Below are 25896 nucleotides of genomic sequence, written 5' to 3'. Positions count from 1 at the left end.
ACTGGTGAAGCTGCTAGTTCAGATACGGTTGCTGCCGAGACATTCCCGCCCGAATTCAAGCAGATTATCCAGGAAGGAGGATATTCATTGAAGCAAGTCTTCAATGTGGATGAGACTGGTCTCTTTTGGAGGAGGATGCCTGAGAAGACCTATATCTCCAAGGAGGAGAAAAGAGCACCAGGTTTTAAAGTGGCAAAAGACCGCTTAACACCGCTGCTTGGTGCGAACGCTGCCGGCAACTTTAAGCTGAAGCCTATGCTGATTTCTCGCACCGCCCTGGAAGGTTACTCTAAGGATCACCTTCCTGTGATCTACAAGGTAAACAAGAAGGCATGGATAACTGGCGCTATATTTAGCCAGTGGTTAAACGTGCACGCCGTCTCTGCAATAAAGGAATACTATGCCAAGGAGAGCCTTGACTTCAAAATTCTTCTGATCGTTGATACTGCTCCAGCTCATCCTCCCAAACTCAACGACTTGCATGACAGTGTAAAAGTTGTATTCCTGCCTCCCAACACGATAGCACAGATGCAGCCTATGGACAAAGGCGTCATTGCCGCATTCAAGGCATATTATTTATGCCGTACCATGGCCCAGCTACTCAAGACTACAGACGGAGAAAATAAACCTACGGTCCCAGAATATTGGCGTGGCTTCAACATTCTTCATGCAATTGACTATATTGGCAAGGCATGGGAAGAGGTTTCAGAAAGTTGCCTGAATGGTGTGTGGGGTAAACTGTGGCCCGAGTGCGTCAACAGTTTTACGGGATTTACAGACTGAGTCCCAGCAATGAATAGGGATATCCTCAGCTTGGCTAGACAGGCAGGCTTTGATGAGCTGGAATCAGAGGATATTGAGGACGACCTGGCATCCCATACAGAAGAGCTCACCAATGAAGATCTGCAAGTTTTAACAGATTAGTCCAGTTGAAAACGAAGACGATGAAGAAGAACCTCAAAGAACACTAACTACCAAAAGGATGGCAGAGGCATTCAACAAGATCCAGCAAGGTATGCAAATCCTTATAGATGATGACCCAAACAGAGAACGTAGCTCAAAGACTCAACACAGCATTGATGAAAGTCTTGGTTGTTACACAGATCTATAAGGAGAAGAAGAGTAGCACCAAGCAATCAACTCTGGATTAATTTTTTAGTCGTGGGATGGTAGAAGCAGCTTCTTCACAACAGCCGACAGCCGAGGAGGAGCACACAGCAGCTGAGGAGCAAACAACAACGGAGGAGGAGCAAACAGCAGGAGAGGAACCCCAGTGAGAACAGGAGGAGGAGGAGGAGGCGGCAGCCGCAGAGTCTTAATGACTCGACAACCTTCTCCTCACCCGCCCTTCTCCTCTGCTCCCACCATCCGTCTCCTCCGCTTCACTACCCACCAGACACCTCCGCCCATCAGTCAGTACCCATACTAACTTAGGACAGTACTTGTAGTTGTATATGCATGCACTACTTTCTATAGAAATGGCAATGATTTACTGTATATGTAATGTATTTCATGGGGCAAAGGAAGGCTCAGGAACGTAACTCCCGTATTATATCTATTTCTTATGGGGAAAATTTATCCGCTTAATGTTGTTTCGTATATCGTCGCGCTTTCAGGAACGTAACCCCCAACATTAAGCGAGTATTTACTGTATTTGTCAAGAGCCAACCTCTAAGACTTGCCTCAGGGAATAACATCTACATAATTGAGTACAATACTCTGTATATAATAAAATAAGTGTTGAATTATGTAAATTAAATTTTTTTATGTAAGAGATGTCTGAAACTCACTGTGGCACGTTTGCTGTGCAGCAGAGAACCTTTGGTATTCCCATTACAGTACAGGTGGAATTGCTACACGTAAGTAAATAAAAACAAATTGAGTTTGAATTCTATTTTCTATTCACTTACCTATTCAGTAATATATAACCACGAATCTAATACAAAAAAAAGTAGAAATAGCAAAATAAAGGGCCAAGATTCCCGGTCGACATGTTGCATCCCAGAGTGTTGAAAGATTTGTGCAACGAGCTTGCTGAGCCCCCTGAAGATCCTGTTCTGTAAATTTCTGGATCGGCAAAAAGTCCCCAGTAATTTGAAAATGAATAATTATAGACCAGTGAGCCTGACATAGTGTGTAAAGTACTAGAGAACATTATAAGAGATGCCATTATGGAACATCTACTACAAAACAACCTTGTAAAGGACTGTTAACATGATTTTATGCCGGGACACACCTGCTTAACACAATTACCCAAGGTACTGGATGTTTGGATTCAAATTCTGGAACAGGGCAGTAATATCAACAACATACTGTATATCTAGATTTTGCCAAGGCTTTCGAGAGCATACCCCATGAATGGATGAGAATTAAACTGGAAGGGTACAAGCTTCGGGGAAGAGTCTTGCATGGATCGGAAACTTTCTTCATGATCGCAAGCAGTGTGTGGTGATTAATGATATACTTTTACTTTTTTTTATTTTTATCCTCTTCGCCACTGATCGGCTTGTTAGCCGCTTGGGCGATCAGTCAAGTCTCTTTTCATTTATATTCTTCACCAAAAGATCGGCTCGCTAGCTGCCCGGGCGATCGGTCACGTCTCTGTCACGCACTGTTGGCAAATACTGGGCATGCACCGGCTCCTGAATGTACCTGAACCCGCTCCAGTGTTGGTCAAGTCTTGTCTTGAAAGAGCTCACACTCGGTGCAGTCACAACACTCTCTGGTAGATTGTTCCAAGAGTTTACAACCCTCACTCCGAAAAAGTTTGCCCTCACGGTTTTCTGGACTTGCGGCTTCTTCAATCTTGAGCTGTGACCCCTTGTGGGGCGAGCATCCGCCAGCTCCAAGTAAGGACACTCAACTGAGTAGTGCCCCCTGAGATGCTTATACACCTCAACTATAGCCCCCCCTTGCCCGTCTGTAGTACAAGCTAGGCAAGTTCAGGCGCTCCAATCTCTCAGGGTAGCTGAGGTGCCAAAGTGCAGGCACCAGTCTGGTGGCCCTCCTTTGAACATTTTCAACCAACTGACAGTCCCTAGCATATCTCAGGGACCAGATGGGGTGACAGTACTCCAGATGAGGAAGCACTTCACTCCTGAAGATCGTTAGGAGGGACAAACAGTCTAGATATCTGAACGACCTTCTTATAAGACCCAAAAATTTATTTGCCTGATTTACCTTCTTCTCATAATGGCCCGAGAACTTCAGCTCATTGTCAACATACACACCTAGGTCCTTCTCACACACAGTCTCAAGTAGTGCAGTTTCTTCATCCCGTTGGGACATATGATACGCCTCCTTACCGTTGGTATGCCCCAGGGGCATCCTCTTACACTTCGTGACATTGAATCTCAGCAGCTATTTCTTCGATCATTCCTGGAGCCCACAGAGGTCCTTCTGCAGCTCTTCACAGTCCGCTTGGTTCTTAATTTCCCGAAATAACTTGGCGTCATCGGCAAACGTTTGTATGGAGGAGTGTACAACGTCAGGCATGTCATTTATGAAACATACAAACAACAGCGGGCCCAATACACTGCCCTGTGGTACCCCACTTGTTACAGGTACAGATGACTATTTTGTGCCATTAATCACCACACGCTGCTTGCGGTCATGTAGAAAGTCTTCTATCCACGCTAGGACATTTCCCCTAATTCCGTACACTTCCAGTTTGATTTTCAGCCTTTCGTGGGGTACACTGTCGAAAGCCTTGGCAAAATCTAGGTAAATATTGTCGATATTACCACCCCGTTCCAGAATATGAGTCCAAATATCCAATACCTTGAGCAATTGTGTTAAGCAAGAGCGCCCCGGCAATAAAACCGTGTTGGCAATCTTTTACAAGGTTGTTTCGTAGTAGATGTTCCATCATGGCATCTCTGATAATACTCTCAAGTACTTTACATATTATGCTGGTCAGGCTCACCGGTCTATAGTTGTTCGTGGAGTGACGATCGCCCTTCTTGAAGATAGGACTCACATAAGCCACTTTCCATTCACTGGGGACCATTTGTTCATCCAGGCATTTACAGAACAGTATCTTCAGGGGCTCTGCAAGCTCGTTGCACAACTCTCTTAGCACTCTAGGATGCACCATGTCAGGTCTGGGACTCTTATGGACCTTTAGCCTGGACAGTTTATTTCTAATACCCTCTTCTGTGAACACAATGTGGGTCAGTGCTGTGTCGAACCGTCTGTCCTCAAACGCAGGAAGGTTAGTTGCATCCACTCTTGTGAACACTGAGGAAAAGAAGCTGTTCAATGCCTCAGCTTTATCCTGGTCAGAATCTGCGTAACTACCATCTTCAAGCCTCAGGTCTGATACTCCTACTCGTGTTTTCAATTTCGACTTTGCATAGCGGTAAAACGCCTTTGGGTTTGACTTGACCTCGCTTGCAACCAGCCTCTGGAACTCCTTTTCAGCCCTCCTACACTCTATCTTTGCTTGGTTTCTGGCTCTTGCATACATCCTCCTGTCTTGCTCATCGTTTGACCCAACCCACGCCTTGAATTTCTGGGTTTTCTTCTTAATTTTGTCGACCGCCGCATGGTTCATGTGTAGTGATTCCCTCGTATTCCTAGAAGCACTGGGTTTGGTCTTGGGTATATATTTATCGATCAAATGGGTCATTTTACTAGTTATGATATTCAGCGTAGTGTGTGCATTCTTGTACCTTAATAAGTCAGGCCAGTTGATACCCCTCATCTCTTTCCTCATCCCATTGTAATTTCCCTTGTAATATTTGCACCTTGGCCTGGCCTTATCTTGAACTAGGTAACAGTTAAATCTGAATGACAACACTGTATGGTGACTGGTGCCAACTGGGGCAAGGTGTTCCAGTTTGGCCTCCATACCCTCCTCGTTTGTTATGATGAGGTCAAGTGGCTTGGGTGTTTGCTCCTCTCTGTAATGTGTCGGGTCTCTAACATGTTGGAACAGAAAATTATCTCTCAGAGTTTCTATGAAAAGAGTAGCAGGATTATTCAAGTCATTCGGGGTGGAGTCGTTTCTCCAGTCGATGTCGCCATAGTTAAAGTCCCTCATGATAAGGAGGTGGCTAGGGTTGAGCATCGCCGCGTTGTTTATTAAGGTTCTTAAGTTCCTTTGATTTAGTGGGCCACAGTTTGGGGATCTGTAGGTACACCCGACGATAAGTAAGTCCCCTCCCTTTAATTTAATTTTACACCACTTGGATTCTTCAAAAACATCCTCTCCCTGTACCCTCACCTGGCTGGCTCTAAGGTCTTGCCCGGCGTAGATAACCACACCCCTCTTGCAAGTTTCTTGAGATAGGTTCGTAAATGAATCATATCCAGCAATACTGAACTCACATTCCTCTGGGTCGATTCTCCTGTTCTTGTACAACAGTTCTACAACTCCTACAATATCTGGTTGGTGTACTCTTAGTAGTGTTTCAAACTCCTCTCTCTTATCAAGGAACATGTCAGTATTAGTGTACATGACATTCAAGCCAGAATTTGTTCTCGGTAACGTCTCTGCTCTGAGTAATAAACCCTCCCCCCACATTCTCAGAAGCTGCAGCATTTGCTAAGTACACTGTATTTTGCAGGGTGTGGTTAGAAATGTCATTGTTCACATGGCGCTCGCCTCCTCCTGTCCGGTAGGCTGAGCTGGTGCCGCCTCCCGGGTAGGGGGTTGAGTGGGTGGAGGGTGCACTGCTGCCCCTTGGCCCTGTGTCGGCACACTTGTTTCCACTACCCTCCCCCTGAGTATGACCCATGTACACCTGTCCCCGTTCCTCCTCGACTCCTCCCTCTTCTACTTCAAGTCCTGCAGGAGCTTCTTGTGCTGTTCCCTCTGCATTACCGTGCGGTCTGGGTGAATGAATACATCCCGAAATGCTTCGCTCCTTGCTAAGTTTTTTGCCTGCCGAATAACCTGCCATTTCTCCTCCTCACTCACTAGTGTGATCTTGAGGGGGCGAGGCTTAGCCCCCTGCTTTTGTCCCAGCCTCCTCACATCCTGAGGGGTTGATCGAATCTTCAGAACCTCTGTGCAAATATTTTGAAACAGCAACTTGTCGTGTGTTTCCTTACTCACAGTTCCCTCCGCCTGGCTATCTGGGACTCCAAAAACTATTACATTGTTCCTGCGCTGGAGACGTTCCTGGTGTTCCTCCTCTCCCCTAACAGTAGGTCCGTTAATTTTCATTTCTTCAACACACTTCTTCAAAGTCCCAATCTGTTGTAGAACCTGTACTGATCCTGCATTACACTCCGCCCCCTCCCGTGGCCCTCCTAATACGTCAGCATAACTCCTCTTAGCAATCACCTCCATTCTATCGGCTACTTCCTCAGTCTTAGCAAGGATCTCTTTCCCAACTTGCTCCAGTTTGTCAACCAGCAGGGCTCCAGCTTCATCTATTTTCGTCTCTAGAGAACTCGTTCCCTTATGGCTTGCAATCGCTTCATTCACCTTGACTATGCAGCCAGAGCAATACCAGCAACAGCCATCATGCTTTATGGCAGTTAGTAACTTCCTAAACGTTGCATTCGTCAGGCCTATATCCTCCATATCCGACGTCTCCCTGCAGTAATCACATACCAAACTCATGGTTGTTGTTGTTGTGGGGGGAGGGGGGTGCAGACTGTGTATAGATCTACACCTATTTAAAAAAGCAAAGAGAGAAAAAGTACTTACCGTAGCTACTCTCTGTTGCCTGTAGAGTTGTCGTCTGCGACTGCGTACACTGTATCTCCCTGTGAATGGTGTATTGTAGGCACAGTTTCAGTCCTTGAGAAAGCACACAAACAAAATAAAATTTAAAGTCTCTGTGGCACCTATAACACGACTTGGTTTCAGCTGGCACGGTGCCTTTCCAGCTTGCTTGCTAGTGAGCGCTCACTTTAAGTTATTTACAACTTCAGCGGTCACTGATGACACTATGAACTATCACTGTGTACACTGTATCTCCCTGTGAGTGGTGTATTATAAACACAGATTCAGTCCTTGAGAAAGCACACAAACAAAATAAAATTTAAAGTCTCTGTGGCACCTATGACACGAATAGGGTGGCAGTTGTCCTTAACAGCTTGATTGCCAATATGTATTCACTTTAAGTTATTTACAGCCTCTTCTGCGGTCACTGATGACACTATGAACTGATTTGACTAAAGGCACAGTACTACACTCCCTGGTTGGCCTTTATCAGAGCTGTGACCACAACACCTTAAAAAATAAAATAAAATAAAAGCTTTGTCATGTGGCAGTGATTGTGTGGTTATAGGCCTGTGACCCTGGCTGTACCTCCAACTCGGTGGAAATTGAGTTTTCAAAAATACAATCGCGTCTAGCATTAAAAGTCCTACATCGATTTACACTTTCACATTACTGAGACGATCTTGACGATCTTATGAACTAGTCATGCGTACCAGTGACAAGCGGTGTACCACAGGGCAGTGTACTGGGCCCATTGCTGTTTGTTTGTTTCATAAATGACATGCCAGAAGCTGTACACTACTCGATACAAATGTTTGTGGATGAAGCCAGGTTATTCAAGGAAATTAAAAGCCAAACAGACTGTGAAGAGCTACAGAAAGATCTCTATGAGCTTCAAGATTTATTGAAGAAATGGCTGCTGAGATTCAATGTCACGAAGTGTAAGAGGATGCACCAGGGACGTACCATTGGTAAGGAGGCGTATCATATGTCCCAACGGGACGAAAAAAATGCATTAATAGAGACTGAATGTGAAAAGGACCTGGGTGTGTATGTTTACAATGAATTGAAATTCTCAGGCCTTTGTGAGAAGGCGAATCAAGCAACTTAAGTATGAGGTCTTATAAGAAGGTCGTGCAGATACCTATATGGGCTGTCCTTCGTAACGATCTTCAAGAGTGAGTTGCTTTCCCATCTGGAGTACAGTCACCCGGGTTTGGTCCCCGGGATATGCTAGAGACTGTCAGTTGATTGAAAATGTCCAAAGGAGGGCCACCAGACTGGTGCATGCTCTATGGCACCTCAGTTATCCAGACTTATTCGAGCGCCTGCAATTGCCTAGCTTATACCATAGATGGGCAATAGATAACCTAACTGAGGTGTATAAACATCTCTGAGGGCACTATTCAGTCGAGTGTCACTCCTTGGAGCTGGCGGATGCTCGCCCCACAAGGGGTCACAGCTCAAGGTTGAAGAAGCCACAAGTCCAGAAAACTGTGAGGGCAAACTTTTTCAGAGTGAGAATTGTGAACTTTTGGAACAATCTGCCTGGAACAATTTGCCAGAAAGTGCTGTGACGGCACCGTGTGTGAGCTCTTTCAAGACCTGACTTGCCCAACACTGGAGCAGGTTCCGATAGATTCAGGAGCCCAAGCGGCTAACGAGCTGATAAGTGGTGAAGAAGATAAAAGTAAAAAAGTAAGATGCCCATGGATACAAAGACACAATACAACAATACAGTACCTATGATTCAGCCAACCTGAATTTTAGAAATTATTTTATATATTATTATCTAGTTCTTCCAGCACAAAAGAGAAATGAACTTTTTGGTTACCAGAGTGGGGCACATAACTAGGTTTATTATATGGAAACCACGTAGAGCTTTGCTACCAGCACCCCACTTACCAACTCACGCTGTTACAGCTAGTGTGTACTGCCTGTCATTTGAACGTTGTGTTCCTTGCTTTACTATTATTGCTCTGTACATTATCGATCGCTGTGCATCATTCCTGTTGCTGTGCATCTCTGTTATTGTTGTGACTTCTATGGGTTACTGAGTACTGTATGGACTTTTCATTAACTTGCAATAATGATGGGTAAGCGTATTGCTGTTTCGGCTTCCTCATCAGGGAAGGCTGAGAACACCCGCAAGTCCTTGAGCTTGGAAGTGATGACTTTGCTTCTAACGTTGACTTGGTGAGTATTACTTTACTGTAGTGTACTGTAGTTATTATAGCAAATTCTATGGCTTTTCCTTCATTTCACCATTTGGCAATCTTTTCACTTCACATGGGACATGAGACTGCAAACAGCTGGGAGATCCCCACACCACTCCATTAACCCCCTCCTCTGCTGTGTCGACTAATTGCAGACCATGTAAGAATTGTTTATTCCCTTTATGTTTTTGACCTTACGATAATTATGTATTATATTTTGTTTGCACATTCTGTGTGAAACACTGCGTGTGTATGTAACAGAGCAAAAGAAAATGAAGAAAATTACGTATGTCTACATAAAATTATGAGTCAAACAATAACATAGCTCACAGCTCAGCCTCACCCGCTCTAAGTGCTACTGGGTGGCAAGCCGGTCAGTCGGCATCTCAGCCACACAATTATGTGCCATCTCCAAGGATATTATTCTTCGTTAACCCTTGTTTAAGATATTATTTCTCATTTCTGTTTGCTTGGCGATCATTTCACTTAGCAGTCTGTTTTCAAGAACCCATCCCAATCCCTAAACGATGGATACCAGACCTATCCTACCCTAACCTAACTTATCCCTGCTTAACCTATTCTATTCCTAACCTAACCTGACCAGACCCAACTTTTCCTAACATAACCTAACCAGACCCAACCCAACCCAACCCAACCCAACCCAACCCAACCCAACCCAACCTAACCTAACCTAACCTAACCTAACCTAACCTAACCTACCCTAATCTAATCTAACCAAACTGGGGGAGCTGTCAGATAACATATATAATGGTCTGAGAGATTTCATGCATGTAAATAATAATAGCAAGGAGAATGCTCAGATTAGGAGAGTTGCCAATTTCCTTCCGGCTAATTGGAGAGTTCCAAAAATGAGGGATTCCGGTTAATGGGGAGATTACAATAACATCTGGACTTCTCCTAGTCTACTGTGATACCCCATCTTCTTTTATCTGAATTAAATGTTAGGAACCTTGGAGCAGTTGTTGAAGGGTACATGTCAATACAGTGAGTTCTGCTATAACGCGTGTTTTGACAATGCGAATTGGCTCTAACGCGATTTATGAATAGAGCAGGGGTTCTCAACCAGGGGGGAATTTTCCCCCTCAGGTTTTCAGGGGGAAACTGATACTAATATGGAAAAAATAAAGGATTTTCAGTACAGTCAACCCTCACTTTACGCAGTCCCACATTCCGCGTTTCCACGTTTACACGATGCCCTGCCAGAACCCAGGATGCTCACATTCCGCGGTGGGTGTACCCCTTTACACGGGTGAAGTATAATTTTTTTATTTAGCTCATAAAATTCATACAAATTATCCGGCCAGAATATAATTTTCATTGCTGGAATTCTTACAATTTGATGATCATTTTGAATATAAACATCACAGATTTTGCATTAGACATACAAATTTTAGATATAATGTTTACTCTGAGTAAATATGTTATCTTTTGTGCAAAATATATGACATTTACATTCAAAATATTCCTGGTCTTACAAGGAATCCAGCAATGTCAATTATATTATCCTAACTTTAATCTGAGGTATTATTTAATACTAAATGTTAAAATCTATTTTTTTCACCCAACCTTTCTCTTGAAGGGAGGATTGGTGGGGGGGTGGGGGGGGAGGGTTGGGACGGACTGACCATCTGGCCCAGTTGGAAGAGGGGGAGAGGCAAGGTGGGGTACTTTGATTGACAGAGTGTCGTGAAGAATATTTTTTTTTTATTAACTGAAGATACCCGTATTTGTTTTAGCTCATAAAATTCATACAAATTATCCGGTCAGAACATAATTTACATTGCTGGAATTCTTACAATTTGATGATCATTTTCAATATAAACATCATAGATTTTCCATTAGACATACAAATTTTAGATATAATGTTTACTCTGAGTAAATATGTTATCTTTTGTGCAAAATATATGACATTTGTATTCAAAATATTCCTGGTCTTACAAGGAATCTAGCAATGTCAATTATATTATCCTAACTTTAGTCTGAGGTATTATTTATTACTATACCTGGTTTTCCCCCCAAAATTTCTCAGAGAGGGAAGAGCCAGGGAGTGTAGTGTGAGAAGAGGGGGAGGGAGTTGAGTCCATTATTTGAATGGACATTAACTTGGCGACTGTATTTCTCTATTTCTCTTAAGTATTAATTGTGTGCATGTACCATCATAAAATTAAGATGTTATTTTTACTAGAACATAGGTATTGTGTTGGAAAAAGTGGAGTTTGGGGGTCAGCTGGTCTCTATTTCATTTAATCCCATATGTTATGTTATTCACTTTACGCGTTTCTCACTTTCCGCGGTACCCTGTGGGTTACATTAACCGCGTAAAGTGAGGGTTGACTGTATTATATGCATATTATTTGGAATGCACTTTTTGAGGCAGACAATCTTGGAAAGGAGGGGGGAATGACATTCTGACATATGGTGAAAGGGGTGCATGGGGCAAACAAGGTTGAGAACCACTGGAATAGAGGAACGATATTTGTAAAACGCGAACGCTTGTTTGCTGTAATGCGATTTTTGCTTACTATTTCTCCAATTTTGTGGTATTAACTGTGAATATGGTAAAGAAGAATATCTCCAAGAAGCGTTCTGGTGATTGCATTCCCGGTGATGATCGTAAAAGAAAGGCTATAACACTTGAAGAGAAGCTCGATGTTATCAACCTCAAAATCACCCTTCTCCCCCATCAAGTTATATTCATATTTTTTCAAGGTAAAGTATTACATTTACTGTATGATTTCATTATTAGATATGACTGTAACATTTATTTAGACTGTGCTATCCTTTGTGTTAGGCTAGCTACTAAATATTTTTCGATTTCGAGTAGTAATCTGCACCGAACCCTATTTTCTCCATAAGCCCTGTTATTTCTATTACGCGATTTTCTATAACACGGTGTTTTACAAGAATACAACTAACGCGTTATAGCAGAACTGACTGTAGGCATCTTTGAGGTTTATTAAAGTTTTTAGATTTTTCTAAAGTTTCTCAGATTTGTTCAAGTGTCATATTAAACCAGTGAAGCAGGAGACAATTTTGCCATTTCAGGTTGAGAATTACCTCATCCTTCCACCTTTTAAGATCTTAACATAAAACAACTCCCAAACAAAATGCATAGGGCTGATTTTTCTATGACCTCGTTCTAGTGTAACAAAGATGGGAAAGAAGTATGGATGAACAGATGGACAGATGCAAATCAATATGCCCCTTCATACAGTGATTGACTAACACTCTAAAGTTACTAATAAAGATCATGGATCAGAGATTAATATTTACATTCTATGGTAAGACACAGGTACAGGTACAGTAATAGGTGGGTTAACTCACTCACCAGTGATAATGCTTATGAAGATGCCAATCACAATGGCTACGAGGAATCCAAGTGTTCCAAGTAATGTATAGGACAGTCCCAACAGCTTCTTTGGGTAATCCAAGTCTGACACTCTGCCGGGCCACACTCAATATAAATATATGAAGGAACATAATTATGATTAACACTACTACATTTAAGGTTTAAGCTAGCCACTGAAGTGAAAATCTGAGTAAACATGCATGTGAACAAGTGAAGTTATTAGGATAGATCAACAGTTTAAGAAATGTTTATTTGGTTCAATCCCCAGCCATGAGAAGGGTTATAACCAGCATGACCATACCAAACATTGCAGGTTTTCTCCGGGTACTCCAGTGTCCTCCTGTACTAACACTGGACAATGTAGGTCTTAACATAACAACAAAGAACAGACCAATTGCTTGAATGACTAGTAAGCTAAAAGTAGTGGAGTTGATAAATAAAAAAAAAAAAAAATAAAATAAAAGTATATAAAAAATGTTAACTGCAAGTCAGTGTACAGGTAAATGAGTTGTGATGTAGCAGAGTGACTCTTAATTTAAAGGAATGAACTATGCACTTCTGTATCTCAAGTCTCACACAGATTTTTAGAGGTTTTAATGTCTTCAAGAAGCAAGATAAGCAAAGTATATAAAACTTGAAATAATACATATGAATTCTGTAAATATGGACAAGCTCTGGAAATGTGATAAGTTAATGAGTAGTGTCATCAGGGTTATTAGGAAGAAATTATGTCATGAACCTCTCCTGACAACTGGGGTTTGTGAAAGTGAAGTACTGTATATAGTCAGGTCACAGTATTCACACAATGCTATGTACATTAACCTCACCTGACAATTGGAGTTTGTGGGAGTGTAGGGATAGTGAGGTTAGCAGGGCAGCCATCTGTGGAGGTGGGGAGAAGCTCAGGTGTGATCCCCACAGCTATCGAACCAAAGTGAAAGCCCAGAGCTATGACAGTTCCCAGGATCATAGCTGCACATGAACCCTGAGGAGATAAAGCAGTTAATGAATAGATACGAAATTTGTTTTCTATCTTGTTTCATCAGTTCTTCAATTTTCTTCTTCTCTGAGACTTTTTTTAGATACTCCCACTTGTTGAAAGCTAATGGAAATATTCACAGATATTCCTTCCTGCTACATTTTGATAGTTCTGTTTTACTTGTTTTATGGTGATAATTTATGGTCCAACTTTTGTGTCTTACGATTTGTTTTTATAAAATTACACTCTCCTAATAATCATAACTTACATACAGCATCAGGATTCAGCAAAGAAATGGAGTACAGTATAATTTTTCTTTTTACACTTATTGTTTGTTTAGGATATACTACAAGCAGTACTAAAATAACAGTGATGCCATTGTTACACATGAATAATACAGGTTACACCTTAAAGAGGTTAAAGGACTTCTTAAGAGGGGAAATAACACTTTCTCTATGTGATCCCCCAAAAATTTTAATCATATTTTTTTGTGTATAGCTTTTGTTACTATGGTAAGTGTGTATATGTGCATGTACACATGTGGCCCAAATTCCTTCAAAACTTGAGAGGGAAATATGTGATTGCATGATAGATGACAAATGCTAGTCTTCAGTACAAATTATGTTTGAATGAAATTACCAGTATGTACAATGAAACTGGTATTATAATACCAAGACAAATCTGAGTGCATGCATGTTTCAAATCACAATCCTTTTTACTTACACGGCTCTCAAGTAGACCGTAGAAATTGTCTAGTGTTAAGGAAATTTTGTGAGCAGAAATATACAGTCCTGGCCAAAAGTCTTATGCCAGGGAGCTTTGCCAGACCCAGCTATGTGGCAACGTCGGAGACACTCAGGCACGAACACACACATAGCCTGTGCCAGAAACCCCAATTGTGTGTGTCATGGTCACAATTGCACGGTTAGTAATTTCAACACTTGTTTTCTTCTAAAAGTCCTGAAGTATACTCTTACAATATAAACTGAAAGTTAAGAGATAACCTGTATGAGTAGCCTTAAGTCAGATACACCTACAATGAGATAAAGCATTCAAGGTGTATTGTGTATATGTTGAAAGCGTCATGTATCTTTATGTACAGTAAGTCCTCGCTTAACGTTGTTTCAGTACTACGTCTCTAAACTTTAGAGACCAAGAATTCGTCTTCGTCGGGGACTACTTTTTACGGCGCACCACCAGCCCTCGTCTGGCCGCGCTACGCTCTCTCAGCCCGATGCGCTGCCCTCACTCACAGAACATCACAGCGTCCCCAAGCGACGCCGAGCTAGTCTTTGTTGCGACTTCACATCATTCGTGTGTGCTTAAGTGCTTTTGCTCTAAAACTGTACTCTAATCATTCGAAATGGCTTCCAAGCGCCCATCAAGTGCTACTGATGCTAGTGTAGTGAAAAGGCAACATATGACCATTACCCTGGCTACGAAAATGGATGTATTAACCCACTTTGAAAAAGGGGAACGTGCTGTGGACATAGCCGCTGTGCTTGGTCTAACCCCCACAACTGTGCGTACTATTCAGACCAACGCTGACAAAATTAAGGTTAGTGCTGGAAGTGGTTCTTCTCTGAGTGCAACTAAGACAACTCGTACTAGAAGCACTGTGATAGAAAAGATGAAAAAGATGCTGGCAATGTGGATGAAGGACCAGAATCAATGCAATGCCCCTGTGAGCCTTATGGTTGTCCAGCATTAGACCAGATCCTTGTTTGATGACTTAAAGACAGAAGAGAGTGAAGGATCGAAGGAAGAGACCTTTACGGCCAGCCGAGGAAGGTTTCAACAATTTAAGTGTCGTTATAACTTCCACAACATAAAGATGATTGGTGAAGCTGCCAGTTCAGATACGGTTGCTGCCGAGACATTCCCGCCAGAATTCAAACGGATTATCCAGCAAAGAGACTACTCATTGAAGCAAGTCTTCAATGTGGATGAGACTGGTCTCTTTTGGAGGAGGATGCCTGAGAAGACCTATATCTCCAAAGAGGAGAAAAGAGCACCAGGTTTTAAAGTGGCAAAAGACCGCTTAACACTGCTGCTTGGCGCGAACGCTGCCGGCGACTTTAAGCTGAAGCCTATGCTGATTTGCTGATTTCTAGTGCTGCTATCCCACGGGCCCTGAAAGGTTACTCTAAGGATCATCTTCCAGTGATCTACAAGGAAAACAAGAAGGCATGGATAACCGGTGCCATATTTAGCCAGTGGTTAAATGTGTACGCTGTCCGTGCATTGAAGGAATATTGTACCAAGGAGAACCTTGACTTCAAAATTCTTCCGATCTTTGACAATGCTCCAGCTCATCCTCCCAACCTCGACGACTTGCATGACAGTGTAAAAGTTGTATTCCTGCCTCCCAACACGATAGCACTGTTGCAGCCTATGGACCAAGGCGTCATCGCCATACCATGGCCCAGCTGCTCAGGGCTACAGACGGAGATAATAAACTTATGATCCGAGAATATTGGAGTGGCTTCAACATTCTTCATTCAATTGACAATATTGGCATGGCATGGGAAGAGGTTTCAGAAAGTTGCCTGAATGGTGTGTGGGGTAAACTGTGGCCCGAGTGCGTCAACAGTTTTACGGGATTTACAGACTTAGTCCCAGCAGTTAATAGGGATATCCTCAGCTTGGCTAGACAGGCAGGCTTTGATGAGCTAGAATCAGAGGATATTGAGGACGACCTGGCATCCCATACAGAAGAGCTCACCAATGATGATTTGCAACATTAACAGAACACAGTCCCGTTGAAGACGAAGACGATGAAGAAGAACCTCAACGAATGCTAACTACCAAGAGGATGGCAGAAGCATTCAACAAGATCCAGCAAGGTATGCAAATCCTTATAGATGATGACCCAAACAGAGAACGTAGCTCAAAGATTCAACACAGCGTTGATGAAAGTCTTGGTTGTTACACAGATCTATAAGGAGAAGAAGAGTAGCACCAAGCAGTCAACTCTGGATTAATAGTTTTGTCGTGGGACGGCAGAAGCAGCAGCATCTTCACAACAGCCGGCAGCTGAGGAGGAGCACACAGCAACCAAGGAGGAACAAACATCAACGGAGGAAGAGCAAGCAGCGGCGGAGGAACCCCAGACAGCGCAGGAGGAGGAGGAGGAGGAGGAGGCAGCCGCAGTCTCAGTGACTCACCACCCTCCTCTCTTCCTCCTCCACTCCCGCCATCCTCCTCCTCCGCTCCTGCCATCCACCTCCTCTGCTTCACTATCCACCAGACACCTCCGCCCATACAAACTTAGGACAGTACTTGTAGTTGTATGTGCACGCACAATTTTCTTAAGAAGTGGCAATGATTTTCTGTATAAGTAATGTATTTCATGGGACAAAGGAAAGCTCAGGAACGTAACTCCTGTATTTTATCTATTTCTTATGGGGAAAATTGATCCGCTTAACATTGTTTCGTATAACGTTGCATTTTCAAGAAAGTAACCCTGACGTTAAGCGAGGACTTTGTCTAGAGTAAATTGTGTTAAGACAATGTGTTCTAGAGCTGGGATTACTGATTTGGTGTTCGTGAGAGAATGATACAAGAGTTCATAACTGAAGTTATATATTTTTGATCTGTGAGCCACAGATGAGTGTTTTGAAATTTATGTCAATTTTGTATTTAAGATTCTCATTAATCTTGTTAGCATAACCTGTCAACTGTAGAAAACTTTTAAATGTAAGTTATACCCGTGGACAAAAAGGAAATAGTGGTCAGAAGCTCCCCCCATAATGTTTTGTCATTCTCGGCACTTGACATCAGTTTATTTGTCGCATTGCAGAGCTCGAACACTGATTAGATTATAAAAGCTATTCATAGAAAATTAATAAAGCCCATAGCCTGATTTTCATAAGCCAATATTTACCATAAGTGAGACCGATAAATATGTTTGTAAAATTCCCAACTAAATATCTCAGGGGCATAAAAAAGGGCGAGCGGAGTTTGAATCGTTCACTCTGAAAGCATTCTCCTCATCAGCCAGGTACTGTATGTTATTCCTTGTCTCATCGTCCTATTAAGTGAATTTGACTTAGTTGAAATGTGTTGAATATGTCAGTGTTCCTGTTAACGTAATTGAAGTCTTGTGTGTTAACGTAATTCTGTTTGTCATGTGTTTCCCTACACAAAACGTATTTTATGACAGTCGTATTTTGATTCAATGTCATTCACTCTGAACGCATTTTGCTCGTGACCCAGGCACTGTGTGGGTTGCTGGAGCTGCCAGGAGGTGGTGGTCAGTAGCCAAGACGATGTCTAACAATGGAGGTCTTTAATTCGTCGGGACCAGAATCTTAGTTAATGAAGCCAACGTGAGTCCTGGGCCTACGGGAACAGTCGTGTCTGGGAGGCATGGCTTGAACCCAGGATGAGCGGGAACCTAGCCGGCTTTGTTTTGTATACAAAACACATGGCTTCTTGGTGCAAGTTGTATGTATCTGTACTTGTTGTCTCGGGAATTTGATTTCCACCTGGTAAATGAATACCTATATCATATATCCTGTGATTTTAGGAGTGGAAAATGGTGTGAAATTGGTATGAGATGAGAGGCAAGGTTGTTTTACTGACTAGTGGAGTCATGATAACTGTGTGTGGGCCAGAATAACTTTTATCCCCCAAGTGTTGAGTAATAATGATTATTATTATACACAAACAATCTTGAGATGGGTATTTTAAAAGGGCTATGAAGTGAGTATAAGGAGTAAGATAAGTGAAGAGCGGACAACCAGTCCTTGTTGTATCAATCACTCGTGGAGTTGGGAGAACTGTGAGTGTGGGCCAGAGTAACATATATCCCCAGTGGAAAGTAATACAGTGGACCCTCCATTAAGGAGCGATTTAATCTACGAGATTTCAGTTAACGAGTTACCTCCTGTAAGGACTTTCAGTTCTATTAATGGGTACAAATTCTAATAATGACAGCCTTATGAGAAACACGTTTTGGTGCGGGCAACAGCTGATCGACTCGTCCGCCAATAATCGGTTCTCTGTTTAGCTTTGTTTCCAGTGGAGTAAACATCGAGAAAGTTGTGCTCTTGAATATTTTTGCATTTTTACATTAAAATTATTGGTAATTTTGAAATTTAGTTAACATATTGACAATATACAGTACAGTGTTGGTATAAATAAAAGAAATCTGGAATTAGTTAAATAAATTGTTGCGAACTTAAAATTTTATTGGTGAAAGTATCAGGCACCTTTTAACTCAACCAGCAACACTACATACTGTACACACCTCAAAGTAAGTGTTAAAATATTTTGTTGTTTTTTATTTATTATTGTACAGTAATTCTATTACCGATATACAGTATTTTGCATGTATTTTTTAATTAATTTAAAGGGAATGCTGTGAGTTGGAACCAATTACCTAATATCCCATTGAAATAATAGATTCAGTTAACGAGTGACTCTGTGGAACCAATTATGCTCTTTAATAGAGGGACCACTGTACTTAATGTACAAGAACAATCTTGTGATGGGTGTTTGAGAAATGCTATGAAGTGTTAGTAAGAAGTAATAAATAATAGTGACGTGCAGACAACCAATCCTTGTTGTGTGTCTCTGTACTGCATACAGTACATTAGTACGGGTCTCTGTAATCTCTTCTGATTCATATTACAACTGCATAACATTCAAACTCACCGAGCTAGTGGCGAGTGTCACAGAAAATGGTAAACATTTGGAAGGGGTAATTCGTATGCTGTATGTTGTATTATACGAATTATACCAAAGTCCGTGCATATACCGGTAATCTTAAGTATTAAGGGAGAACTCGAGGTACAAGTATGAAGATTAGTGAAGGGCCAATTGATACGGACTAGTTTACTATAGTGAATAAGTGTGACCCGTGTCTGAAGGCTATGGTATTTACATCTGTGTACGATTAGTACACATCGCTGCCTCAGGTACCAGATGAAAATATGAGAACAATGACCTGGGAAAAGGATAAATGTATCAGACATATGACAAGTGTTGGAATTGACCATAAACTATACTCCAAGGAAAACATCTTATGTACCTCGGTGTGAGCTTAATACACATCGCTACCCCATGTGACAGTGCAATGATTCAAGAATCTTATGAATGCATGAAACAATTGCAAAGTGTGGGGAATGAACCATACATACAGAATAAGGTGAAGTGGATATACCCAACCCAAGAACCAAGGCTTTTGTTGGTCTGGCGCCTAAACTGCCCGAGGCTAGTTTTGAGGTAATAAGATAGCCAAAGTAATTTGTCTGAAACTAACAAACCAGACACTTACTGTAGTATGTAATTTAGAATTAAGGTATGTAACTATAAGGCATAAAGTCGCAATATATAAGAAAGTGTATGTGTGGGGACCAGAATAAAGACATGGTGAGATTTAAGCATTGGCACCAGTAGGTCTAGTCAGGGTAAGACGCTGCCCATCGTCCTTGATGACACTCAGCATCTCATACACACAGGTCAGCACACTACAACTGGCGTTACATCAGAGTACTTAAAGAGGCGTATCTAGCATTTTATAGTCATCTTAAAGCCTTGCCTAATGTTATTGCTAAAATAATAAGTTAATTATGAGGTTTTGTAATGTTGTGTGTTAATAAAAAAGCCCATCAGGCCAGTAAACACATTTGTTTACACTCAGTGATGCTTGGCATCTCATACACACAGGTATACATGCCTGTGAGCGGAGGGAGACCAGTGAGGTCTCAGAGAAAATGCTTGCCCCAGCAACCACTGCTCTACTTTGAGGAACCCACCTGGTGTTGTGGGTAATGCTTATGGCCACCATGCAACCTCCCCTATGGATCTTTGGACATCTCACACTTCAACACCCTGGATGTGCAGAAATGATGGTGCTATTTGAGGTGCTCACGATCGCCACTTTCAGCGACCTAAGGATACCTGATGCAGAAACAGTCCTGGTATGAATGTCTGGGAAGGATCTCATCTACCTAACAAGAGTAGAGTGCGAGACGGGTACCTAGTGTGTGTACTTTGGTGCTAAGGATGAGCGGCAGTACCTGTATGTATTGTGGATATTATGGAATGTTCCTTATTAAGGGTGATGCAAAGGATGTTGGTGCTATTGCATATTGTGGGTGATTGGAGAAGGAATGACCTAGGTAAGGAGAAGGTCAGGTATTTTTGTGTGGTGCAGTGACATTAATAAATGCGTGGGGAAGGTCAACTATTTTTGTATTGTGATGAATACAATATTTTTTTATATATTAAGAAATAAAGTAGATCAATTCTTGGTTATTGTTTCACCCTTCCTTCCACTCTCAACTTGATTAATGAAAAACACGAACTCACAGCTCCTGGATTGCTCTGCCAGCTACCTAAAGAGCACTGTCCTGTGGTCTGGTGGCAGCAACCTTAAGTTAATTAGCTAAATTAAATACCCCCAAGAATTAAGAGATCACACTGTGACCATCCTTTCACTCGGAAGTTTCAGCTATAGGACAGTTAGGCGACGACTCCATGGAATTGGCATCCACCACAGGGTCTCTGCTGTCAAGCAAAGGTTTGAAGAACACCACCAGGTTGGGGGGCTACAGTTCCCTGAGCAGAATGTGGGGGAGGACCTGGATTTCTGGGCAACCACGGTCGTCTTCACTGCTGGAGACCTGATAATAATAATGGTTGCCCCTCGTGTAACGAGGATGGCCGGCCATAGGGCCATCTAGGCGTGAATTTGTTTAAAATGTAGATGTCACTAACACAACCACACCCAAAGGCAGTGATTTTCAACCTTTTTCATCTCATGACACAGTGAGCCAGGCACTAAAATGGTTGAGGCACACCATCAGTGTTTCAGGATAGATTTGATCGGCGGATCTACACTATGGAATTAAGGAGAGTATTTAAAACTGCCATTTGGGCTTTTAATGAACAACACATTTGTTTATTTATTGCATCATTGAAAAAAAAAGGAGTTTAATGCGCTCCATAAAAGTACCAGTAATGTCAAAACGTATCCAAATGCTATTTTTTAAAATGCTATCCAAATGCTATTTAAACTCCCGCGGCACACTAATGTGCCGTGGCACATTGGTTGTAAATCGCTGCCCTAAGGAATAGTCTAAGAAGACCAGACAGTTTGCCAACAACACCGGTTAACCATTACCCCGGAACACGATCCGCAAATCGATTAACATCCAGGTTCCCAATTACTGCCGAGTAGACAGAGGCAAACGGCGTAAAGAAACTTGCCCATAGTTTCACCTTGCCCGGGGATCGAACGCGGGTCTGTTCGATTGCGAGGTGAGGATGCTGACCATTACACCACCCGTTAAGACCGGCAGCATGTTTATCAAGAAGCCAGGAGAGGCCACATGACTGTAAACATGTGGGGCTGGATCAACCAATATTTAATACTCAATTCAACTTAAAAGTGATAAAACATAGTTTGCTCTATACAATTTTACCAATTGTAACATACAGCAAACTCTCAAACAAAGTAACGCTTAAACTAATGTGTGTTTGTGTGTATGCGTCAGTCAGGGGTCCACATCGTGTTTTCTGTTCCCATTCAAATTACCATAGAATCCTGTATAATATGTAAAGTTAATATCTCAAATGTGGCACTTGATTATACTAAAACCGGTAGTAAGTTTGTCAATGAAATGTGACACTGATGATATGTAGGAGAGGAAAAATTGACTTGAGCACCTCACTCCTGCTGCCCTGCTGTCTGGAACCATCACCAATCCTCTCTCCTATCAGGAACCCTCTCTGTTATGACTTGAAATAAAGAATCACTTTATACAGCATTTTTTATACCTGTCCTCCTGACACTCACATAAGACAACTCATATCACCGATACATGGTGTAGTTCAAAGAGACAACACAGAATGGATTATTCACATGATTGAGGTGTCTAGCAAGTGGTGTAGCACGGCATATGTGCAGGGAGGCATTTCGTCTGTCTCGCAAATGCATTGGTTCTCATCATTCAATTTAGGCCGAAATAATTACTAATGGTATCCATTGGTTTGTTCCTGACACTGCTGGTACTATGACAATCTACGCATGAAATGCACCCTTTAAACTGCACAGCAACGCTTCAACCATGGGCCTGGTAGTTCCATCATGAGTGTTTGTGCGTAAGTGTCTCTCACGATGCCTGTGCCAGGCAAAATTGCCTGGCACAAAGACTTTTGGCCGGGACTGTACATGCATGAGTAATCATCTACTTATTAGTGTTAAAATTAATTGACTAAAAGTACCAGTATTTGGTCAGCATATATTTTGTGTACTATCCAAGGAAAGTATAAGGAGAATCACCTTAGCATTAGTAAAGGGCATAAAAATAGCCATGATGAAGGCTGCCATGAGAGGACCTGCCACAGCAAAAGTCACAGCAATAGCAGCCTGAAGGACGCCACCCATACTGCCAGCCAGAAAGGCCAGGCCAACTGCTATCATTCCATAAACCAATGCTGTGGGGTGGTAAAATATTGTGATATAAACCTTGGCTGGTGGTGTTGCACCTAAAAAAATGATGAATGTGGTAAACGTTTATGTCTTTTAAAAATAAAATTGTAGAGTTAAAATCAGAGAAAAATTGTCCAAGAATCCAACATCCCTGCATTTTAATTAATTTGTACTAATATTCTACTATGAATGTTTAGCACTAAAAAGTAAAATCAACAACATTACAGTTGTGAATGGGTTAAGTAATGCTAACTGCAAAGATATAGACTAGAAACTATTGGTATTAAAGGAATAAATAGATATACAGTACCAAGAACATGATGTCCATTAATCTAATTTCTCAAGTACAGTTTAACACATCAAAAACTATCTTGATATTGTGATGATGATAGTATTTCTGCTTTATATCTGATTTATATTACAGACAGTTCATAGCTATCACTATCCACTTGGACTTACCTAGTATCTTGGTGATGAAGGCCTGGGTGGATTTGGGGAGGGAGGCACACCTAGGGATCATGACAAGCCAATCTTCCCAAGTCACTGCTGCTTGGGAGTTCACCCCTGATGATATGGTACTGGAAAAACAAATTAACAATTATTTAAACCAACAAGAGCTACATAAACAAAAAAGTAATAAATTAAAATGAGTACATATACTATTGATTACTCTTCTACCTTTATCCTTTTCACGACTAATCGACTCATCTGATACCTGTACTGTACTATTAATGATATAACAAAAGCAACATCAGCTATAGATATACTTACTGTATACATGTAACGCAGATACAGGACACAACTACACCACAGATAGTCAAGAAAATCTCCAATGGCATTATGGGTATAAAATGTACATTCACTTGGTACTTCATATGGAAGATGTATTTGTTTCACAGAAAATTTACATGATATTGTATTGCTGTAATATTGTGTTGCCTTAATTACTGTTATATTATGCCTATAGTCTGTCTTGAATGAATATTAGAAGACTATACTTAAAAATGGCAAACTATAGGCATAATACAACAGCTTTGATGACAACACAAGTTTATACTTTATAAAAATAAACAGTTGAAGAAACCTATACTGTATCTCAGCAAGATTTAGGCAAACAAGATCTATAACTTTAACCTAACCACATGAAGTAAATGTTAACATCTACCAGTATGTATGTGAACCAAAGAAAATTTATACTCAGAAATTTGTCTTTACTTTGATAAGTCGGAAGAAATAAAATGAGAAAAGAATATGTTATACTGTACCTAAGTGCCCCAGAGAAAAGGCAGGCAGTGAAGAGCCCAGCGAGGCCAGGGACAGTGTTGAGGCGGTCTATGACATAGAACGGAAGGATCTGGTCCTTAGAGGAAATGAGCCCTGCTTTTAAGGGGTCGCACTCAGCATAAGTGGCAAAGAGCACCAAACCTGCACCAAAGACATCAAGGAGAGGTAATAAGCAACTTGGCAAGCATTTTATCCTCTTCACCATTGATCAACCTGTTAGGTGTTTGGATGGTCGGCCACATCATTTACACACTGTTGGCAAGCACTGGGCATCTACTGGTTCCAAAATGTATCTGTACCTGTACCAGTGTTGATCAAGTCTGGTCTAGAATGAGCTCACACTCAGCACCATCGAGGACACTCTCTGGCATATTGTTCCAGGACTTCACAAATCACTCCAAAAAAGTATGCCCAGAAAGTTTTTTGAGCTTGTGATTTCTTCAACTTCTTATAAGAAGGGCATTCATATACAGGTCCTTTGACAGTCTGTCCCTCAAACACTCTTTAATAGTGAGATACTTCCCAGTTTGGAGTACTATCAACCCGTCTGGTATATGCTAGACTGTCAGTTGATTGAAAATGTCCAAAGTAGGGCCATCAAATTGGTGCCTACACTACAGCACCTCAGTTACCGAGAGAGAATAGAATGCTTGGAGTTGGGGTGACAACAAAAATCTCTAAGCATCTCAGGGGGCATTATTCAGTCGAGTGTTCATATCTGAAGCTGGCAGATGTCCATCCCAGTAAGAGTCATAGCTTAAGGTTGAAAAAGCCACAATTTGAAAAAATTGCCAGGGCAAACTCGTTTAGAGTAAGAGTTGTTGAACTCTTGGAACAATTTGCTGGAGAGTGTTGTGATGGCACTGCGTGAGCTCACTCAGGACCGGACTTGACAAACACTGGTACAGGTACAGATAAATTCTGAAGCCAGTACATGCTTAGTACTTACCAACAGTGTCTAATAGAGACGTGACCCAACCGCCCAAGTGCCTAACATGGCTGTCAGTGATAAAGAGGATAAAGTATACATGGTAATTATTAAGAGACCAAACTAACATGAGTAATCAATAAAGGTGTTCTGGGTCAATTGGGGAAGGAGGTCCTCACTAGGTGGATCAAGCACAAAATAAAAAAATCAATACCATAATGGGTTCCCTGGCAAAGGTCCTTATACATATATACAGTACCAGTATTTCTGTACCGTAAATACAGTACGGGCTAATTATTGACGACTGACCCACGACCGATTTTTCATAGAAAACGATTATAAAAATGCTACAATTTCACTGTGTTCTATAGTGGAAACTGTCATAGTTGGTGCAAATGTGTCAAAAAGTGGTTATTTCTAAATTAAACCTAACCTAACCTTAGTTGATATGAAAAAAAGAGCAGCAGAAGCATTGTTAGAAGACCTCACCAACCTAAACAAACAAACCTACCTAACTTTTGAGTCCCCCGGACCCCCCTGGTATATTAAACAGAAAAACTTACTATGATAGGGTGTAATTTTATGTTTTTTGTGGACATAAGAGCAGCCGTCCGTACTGAATGGTTCTTAAGCATACACTAAGCATCGGCGTTGATCAAGCCCGGGTGGCGGAGTGTTTCGAAATACGTCAATACGATTGGCTGTTTACATCCTGGGATGAGACGTCAATCCATATTACTGCCGAGAAAGCAAAGTAGTATGCGCCTAGGTGCCTAATTATTTACCAAATGAAGCATTTGCACAAGAAATGATTATCATATCAGAACTCACTGATGAAAATAAAGTTAGAAAATAAACAGTAAAACAAATAACTCGTCCGTGGGTCAGTAGTCAATATTAACCCCCAACCTAACCGAACCTTAATATAAAACCGCTGCATTACCACTGAGAATACAAAGTAGTGAGCACCTTAAGCGTCTAAATATCTATGAAAC

The 25896-nt window shown here is 41.6% G+C and overlaps 1 protein-coding gene across 4 annotated transcripts in view; it reads right to left on the bottom strand.

Moving 5' to 3' along the window:
* The window catches only part of LOC121870388 (sodium-dependent multivitamin transporter-like), a 60828-nt gene that overhangs the window by 9770 nt on the left and 25162 nt on the right, over nt 1-25896 (bottom strand). For 3 of the 4 annotated variants that reach the window (XM_042372207.1, XM_042372210.1, XM_042372206.1), the window contains 6 exons: nt 23955-24114; nt 23149-23267; nt 22540-22694; nt 13093-13250; nt 12245-12357; nt 6662-6720 (listed from right to left, as the gene is read on the bottom strand). In XM_042372207.1, the coding sequence (XP_042228141.1) occupies nt 6662-6720; nt 12245-12357; nt 13093-13250; nt 22540-22694; nt 23149-23267; nt 23955-24114 (764 nt within the window). The remainder of the gene's footprint in view (nt 1-6661; nt 6721-12244; nt 12358-13092; nt 13251-22539; nt 22695-23148; nt 23268-23954; nt 24115-25896) is intronic. The other variant, XM_042372209.1, reaches the window with a different exon arrangement.

Source organism: Homarus americanus, unplaced genomic scaffold, assembly GCF_018991925.1.
Source record: "Homarus americanus isolate GMGI-L3 unplaced genomic scaffold, GMGI_Hamer_2.0 scaffold40856, whole genome shotgun sequence".
Classification (NCBI taxonomy): Eukaryota; Metazoa; Arthropoda; class Malacostraca; order Decapoda; family Nephropidae; genus Homarus; species Homarus americanus.
The sequence above is the reverse complement of the archived record's forward strand: the minus strand, read 5'-3'. Positions and strand labels throughout refer to the sequence as shown.